Genomic DNA, 6,651 nt, shown 5'->3' on the forward strand with positions numbered 1-6,651 from the left:
ACGATTTTAGACGACCTCTCCCGAAGAGTAAAGCCACGTAATCACCCGAGCAGGGGGGAGGTCAGGGCAGCGATGGGGCTCGACTGTTTCTGGCTCCAGAGGTTTCTGAGACCGAGCGCCCAAACACGTAGGTGTTTCTTCCCACAAGATTTTCTTCCTAGCTGCTTCAGAGAGGAGGGAGGAAGGGGCAGGAGGTTGGTGCAGCTCCGCTCTGGACTCGCCTGTGCAGTTCCTGCTGCCAAACCCAAGGTCTCGCCGGGAAATATGAGAAACTGGGCACCACGCCGTGACTGCCGTGGCCCTGGGGATCGGTGAGGGATGGCTTTTCCAGGGCGCGGACGCCCAGCCAAACTCTCCCAAAGCATCAATGGCAGCCCGTCCCGTCCCGCGCCAGCCCACCCAACCCCCATCCCAGCCCACGTGTGCCCTGTACGCTGTGGTCTCTGCCCTGGTCCCGGGGGCTGGGGACGCTTGTTCCTCTGCTGTCTGTTAAAGCCAGTGCAGTTCCCTGAGGCCCCATCTCAGGTGGGTCTGCAGAGGGCCCCAGGACAGGGATGCATTGCGCAAAGGAGGCACTGGAAGAAATGCAGATTTCAGGAGCTGCGGGCAGCTGCAGCTGGAGCTCATTTCCTTTCTGCTGGGCTTTTCTGTTGGAGAAGGCTGGTGTTCGCTTGCTCCGGGCCTCGTCCATCCTGGCTGTGATGGGCCTGGAGCAGGAAGGATTTCTCCCCCTGGGGAGAGAGGATTTGTGACAGGCTGTTATTCCTCTGAAGTACTTCTTTCCCCTTGTACAGGTCCCAAGAAGCACTTCAGAAAGTGCTGTCTCTGGGCCATGCCCTTGTCCAGCAGAGCCACGACCGGGGGCTTGGGTTTGGCTTCCGCACCAGGAAAGCCCGTGTCGTCCCCCCCGATAGTGTTTCTCCTGTTGACACTGGGGACCTAGCCAGAAACCAGCAAGATGTGGTTTCCCTGGAAGAAGCTTCCCTGCTCGGGAACGTCCCCTGCCCTTCCCCTGTGTGGCGGGGCACGGCCCCCCGCTGCGCCCGCTGGCCCCGGGGGGGTGAGAGTCGCTCCGGGGCTCCTAGTCCGGGCACGCAAACACGGGTGGGTTACTGACCGCTTCGCCTGTTTGGCTACTCTGTGAATCAGGGGGACTTCACGGGGCAAGCTGGTGCACGGCAGCACTTCTGGCTCCTGCAATGGACTAAAAGGAGGTGGTCATGGAAGCTGGAGCTTATTTGTGCTTCGTTACGGGGAGACAGGAGGAAGTTAAATAGCTAAATAGCTCATTTTCAACCGTAAAATGGGGTTTCCCTTGCAAGGGGGCTGTGTTCACTTGTGCAGTGTGTGCAAGCACGTGGGCTGTCCCCGGGAGAGACGGTTTCCTCCCCGGGTGCAAATGTGATCAGCGGTAGCTCCTGGCCAGCGCCTGGAGCATTGGTGTGGACGAGAGAGGCGGGGGCAGAGAGTGGGGCAGGCAGGAGGCGGGGGGGCGGGGGGCAGGGGCAGATTAAGATCAGGTGAGGAGATGCGGAGCTGTGGGCTGGCCCTGCCTGCTTTGCATGTTCACACCTTTCCCTGCTCCCCTCCCTCCTGCCAGCCTACAAACCTGCTGGGCACCGGGAGTGGGCACCGGCTGCACCAACCCCTGCTCCGGACCAGACCCCAGAGAGGTGCACGGTGAGTCCTGCGCCCTGGCCCTGGCCCTTGTCCCCTCCGAGCTGGGGCCAGGCCTTAGGCGCAGCCCTGGCCGGGGCCTGGGGGCCACACGTGCTGTGTGCGAGGCACCCTGGGGAGGAGTCGCTGTGTCCCCCTTCCCCACAGCACCTGCCCCTGCACCCGGCCCCGGGGTCAGTGCTGGGCACCCGCTCCCGGGGCACCTGCCCCCAGGGTCTCTGCCCTGCTCTGGCCTGCAGTGCTGGAGGCAACAGAGGGGAGGGGAGTGGAAGGGAGGGTCGGTGGGTCTGCAGCTGAAAGGACCATGGCCCCAGCTGACCCCTGCCCTTGAGGGATCAGACTGGGTCCTGGGTTTGGGGCCAGACTAGCAACCCCACCTTGAGAGGCAGGGAGAGGTCAGTGTGGGGCACAGTGGGGACTCCCGGGGCCCATCTGCCCTGTTTACCCCCAGGACAAGCGAGGAGATGAGGACCACTGCCCGCCTCAGCCTGTGCCTCCTGGGCTGCCTGGCGCTGAGCCCCGGCCTGGAAGGTGAGTCCGCGCTGCCTGGGGCCCCGGGCTCTGCCTCCCCGGGCAGGGAGCGCCGTGGTCCCGCTCAGGTCTCCCGGCCCCTCGGCGAGAAGGGCCCTTCCCAGAGACCCCGGAGCCGGGCTGAGCAGGGGCCAGCGTGTCCCCCCGGGAGACAGGGCCCCCGCCTCGGCTGCAGGGAGAGACGCTGGAGCTGGGATACCGCCCTTCCCCTGCCTCTGCGTCCTCCTGCCCCGAGAAAGGTGATGCTGGGCTCTGGGGTCCCACCGGGGTCCCCAAATCCCTGCTCTTCCTCCCAGTGACCTCCCCCAGGCATCTCCTCATGTGCCCTATGCCCAGGGGCTGCTCTCACACCCTCCTCCCTGGGACGTGGCCCTGCTGCCCCTGCCCTCAGGAAAACAGCCACTTTGGGGCTGGGGGAGCCCCCACCAGGGTGCCGTCCCGCTCACGGCCCGCCCGTCGCTGTCTTTGCACAGGGGCTAGGACCAAGGCCTGTAGCGGCGGCTGGATGCACTATGCAGACAAATGCTTTGGATTCTTCAAGGAGAAAAAGTCCTGGGCGGAGGCTGAGGTGAGCGCCGGGGGGTCTGGGCATGGGGTGCCGGGTTGGGACAGGACGGCCCCAGGGATGGGGCTGGGGGCTCCCCGCAGGGGCGGTCGCCACGCTGGGTACAGGCGGGTGCAGGGGGAAGGAGCTGCCTGCCAAGGGCCCCGCACGGCCCCGGGGCAGGCGTGGGCTCCGGCTCCTACAGCGGGCTGGACCGAGCGCAGTGCCTGGCAGCACGGAGCACAGGGGGGGCCTTCCCCCGCCTCTGCCCGGGCGAGCTGCCCTCCCCGGCACAGCTGCGAGGCACCTCCACCCCCGGTGCAGCCTGGGGCCCCTCACAGCCCTGGGCGCCCCTCGGGGCACGCAGCCGCACACCCCCGGGCACGGCCCCTCGGTCTCGTGCAGTCGGCGCTCGCCCCGTAGCCACCCCCGCAGAGACCCTGGGCGCCAGCTCCACGGCGGAGATGTGAATCTTGCCGGTTCTCCAGAGGGCAGAAACTCTCCCTCGCTGTCTGTGCGTGGGCAAGGAGCAGCCCCAGGCAGTGCCTGGGAGGTCTCTCCAGGCACAGAGGATCCTGCTTAGGGAAAGGGGCGGCCATCCACACAGGGGTAGTCCAGACCTGTGGCTCCCGCCTGGAGCAACTCCAAGGCCTTAAGCGGGAAGTCGTAGTAAAGGCTGACTGGAGATGCACAGCACCCGTCAGGTCAGATGGGGGACACAAGGGCGCACGGGGCATTTTGGCCCTATGCCTCAAGTGCATGAAATGGGGACGAGGCACGAGCCGGTTGTTCACACAGAACGAGTCCAGAGCCACGGTCGCATGGTGCTGAGGGCCGAGGTTTCGGTTCCTGGTCAGGGGCTGCGTGTGCGGGCAAGGGGCTGCACGCAGTGTGGGGCAGGGCAGGGCAGGGAGGGGCCCGGGGGCTGGAGGGGAGCGGCGGGGGAGCTGAGCGCTGGTGCGGGGCACGTGGGCAGGGGGGTCTGAAGTGCGGGGGGAGCAGCTCCTTCCTCCGTTCACCCTGGAGCCAGGCTGGGGAGAGGCAGCAGCAGGGGCTCCCGCCCCTGCCCAGGCTGGTGCTGCCCGGGGGCCGCAGACACAGCTGGCTTCGTCCTGCCACAGGTGGAGTGTCAGAGCTACGGCCACGGGGCCCATCTCGCCTCGATTCTCAACAAGGCTGAATCAAATGTAATTGCCGGTTACCTCTTGAGAAGAGGTGCTTACGGGCACGTCTGGATTGGGCTGCATGACCCTTGGCAGGTGAGTGCCTGCTGCCCCTGCCCAGCTGCTGTGGTGCTCCCCAGCTCTGGATGGTCCTTACCCAGCCTTTTGTCCCCCCCTGCTTTCAGCCCTTCTCCATCTCTCCCCACACAGCATGAGGCATTCTCGGTATACTGATTTTTGGGGGTGCCCACAGCACATATTTCCAGGGGATGGTCCCTGCCTAACTTTCCCTCCTCCTGCTTGCAGATCAGAAAGTGGGTATGGTCCGATGGCTCCATATACACCTATAAAGCTTGGAAACATGGGCAGCCTGACAGCTGGAACGGGGTCGAGCACTGTGCGGAGCTCGTAGATTACAGAGGTAAGCGGGAGGCCCTGACTCACCCGTCAGGGCAGCCTGATGGACGCCCTGTCTCTTATATGCTGACCGGTGGGAGGAGCAGGGCTAGCTTTCTCTCAGGGTTTAGCCCAGGCTGCAATAATTGACGGGATGTGTGTGAAAACATGCACACGATATCCAGGTAGACACAGAGGGCACCTGTCCTGGGGCGGGTGACTGATGGTCAGTGAAAGGGCACTAAGGGCCATGGGTAGTGCTTGCACTCCTGTGCTACTGGGTGGTGCAGGAGGCTACTGAAGAGGACACAGGCCCCTCTGGCTGGCCCCTGCTCTGTGCTAGAGATCCTTGCCCCCGGGTGCGGAGCAGGAAGAGCCACGAAAACACGGATGCACACCAGGAGGGTCGGTCCGCAGCACCAGACATGCCAGGTCCTGCTGACCGTGGCCGGCCGGTGTCTCCATGGGCCTGACAGGTCGATCTCTGCATGCAGTGATGGGACACTGCTCTGACACGGGCCACAGAGAGACACGCAGGCCTGTGGCAGGTCACTCTCACTGCGCTGGCCACTCCATCACTGACCTCAGGGCGGCAGTTCGAAGCAGCAAACTTTCAAACATCAGCTTGAATGGGAAGTTGCCAAGCAGTCGTTCAGAGACTGAACTGCGTTAGGTGGGGTTTAAAGGCGGGTTACCAGTTCTCACCCCACCCCTGCATTAGTTTCCGTGACCCGGTCTGTGTCTGTGGGTCGGTGGCTTGTTTGCTTCCCCCAGCACCGTCTCACTTCCCTTCCCTCTTCCTCCTCTTTTCCCACCTCTGTGTCGAGATCAGCCCTCGGCTTTCTGCCCTGCTCTGTGCTGTGCGCTCACAGCTCTGAGGTGCCTACTCAGAAGGGAAGGAACAGGCTCTACTTTCCCACAGGCTTTTCCATGAGCTGCGATAATTGACAGGATCCGCATCAACTCACACATGCGTGTACACGATATACAGATGCACACAGAGGCCATCTTTCCTGGTGTGGGTGACTCCGCTCTGTGAAGGGGCACTAATGGCCAAGAGCAGCCATTGCGTCACTGTGCTACTAGGTGCTGCTGGAGGCTACATAGGAAGATGCAGGACCCTTTTTTTCGCACCTTCTATGTTCAGAAGATGCAGGCCATTTCCTACCCTGCTCCTCTAACAGCCCCCTCCCAGAAGTGAACTCACGTTCACCAAAGCTTGTGCTTGCTGTCTGTCTAATTTAGTTATATCTATGCTGCATTCATTTGTGCAAGTGTGCAGGGCTCCTGGCCTGTGCAGGAAGATGAGTGCATATGTTGATACCACTGCAAACACCCTTAATCCTGGCTGAGTGGAAGAGACAAGGAAGCTCCCATACAGAGCAGGAGAGAGAGAAGCCACCGTCAGAGCCATGACCGCAGAGAGGGCTGAAGAAGACGAGAGAAAGAGAAAACAAAGCAGTCCCTAGGACCTGATTGCAGAAGCTGGGGCTGGAGCAGTGGTTGGGTGGTGTGTGTGTGTGCATGTGTGTGCAGCAGCCAGGCACTGACTGCACTGCACGTGTGTGTGCCAGTATGAAGATGCCAGGAGACAGCGCGAGACCCGGGGTGTCTGGAGCCAGGGCCGGGGGTTGGCAGCGTCCGGCTGGAAGAGCAGAGCCGGGCCCGGAGCAAGGGGCTGCGCGCTGTGTGGGATGTCGCCGTGTGCGGGGGAGCAGGGCTCAGCGCAGCTTCCTTGCAACGACACTGGATGGCACCGAAGGACCCGACTCCCGTCCTTGGTTTCTCTCTTCCTGTCCACTCCCTCCACTGTCTCCACTCCGTCCTTCCTCAGGGTCAAGGACAGGAGCTGGGATCATGTCCCAGAGCAGGGGTCAGAGTGGGGAGCATGTTATGCCCAGCCTGTCCCCCTCCCCCTGGTGATTTCTGTGTTGTCACCTAGGGTATCAGGAATGGAACGATCAAAACTGTAGAAACAGAAACTTCTTCATCTGCAAGTACCGACTCTAAGCAGGTGGGACAGCGTCTCGTTACTGCAGCCATGCTGGGGCCCTGGGGGTGGGTGCATCACGCCCCTTGCACGTGCAAAATCCTCAGCCTGAGCAGATGGTGTTTGTCCATCTCCCACGAGAGGTTGGATCCTGTGGGCATTGCTGTAGGTTGCAGTGAGCCTTACTGTGGCTGCCAAGCCATTTACAAATAATACAGGCATATGTGTCACCTCTGCTCACCCCTCCCCTGCCCCGTGTCACCCAGGCCGGCTCTCTCGTCTCCCAGACATCGCAGTGTAATTGCAATGGTCACGAACACTCTCGCGTGCAGGCAGCTCCCCGCGTGCGA

At 62.5% G+C, this 6,651-nt stretch overlaps 1 protein-coding gene across 1 annotated transcript; it reads left to right on the forward strand.

Annotated features, from left to right (window-relative positions):
* Positions 1–2,141: 2,141 nt before the first annotated feature.
* LOC149865362 (regenerating islet-derived protein 4-like) lies at positions 2,142–6,321 on the forward strand. The gene is made up of 5 exons (XM_090041429.1): positions 2,142–2,208; positions 2,682–2,776; positions 3,874–4,011; positions 4,222–4,336; positions 6,254–6,321. The coding sequence occupies exons 1-5, from the start codon at positions 2,142–2,144 to the stop codon at positions 6,319–6,321; spliced, it is 483 nt and encodes a 160-aa protein (XP_089897555.1).
* Positions 6,322–6,651: the final 330 nt, after the last annotated feature.

The sequence above is a fragment of the Crocodylus siamensis genome, chromosome 4, assembly GCF_052110815.1.
Source record: "Crocodylus siamensis isolate JL-2025a chromosome 4, ASM5211081v1, whole genome shotgun sequence".
NCBI classification, from domain to species: domain Eukaryota; kingdom Metazoa; phylum Chordata; order Crocodylia; family Crocodylidae; genus Crocodylus; species Crocodylus siamensis.

Excerpts from the sequence above, each read along its gene's own strand:
- LOC149865362 (XM_090041429.1), top strand. The coding sequence starts at position 2,142 with ATGAGGACCACTGCCCGCCTCAGCCTGTGCCTCCTGGGCTGCCTGGCG. Across the intron at positions 2,209-2,681 it reads GCTGAGCCCCGGCCTGGAAG|GGGCTAGGACCAAGGCCTGT; the intron begins GTGAGTCCGCGC and ends GTCTTTGCACAG. Across the intron at positions 2,777-3,873 it reads AGTCCTGGGCGGAGGCTGAG|GTGGAGTGTCAGAGCTACGG; the intron begins GTGAGCGCCGGG and ends GTCCTGCCACAG.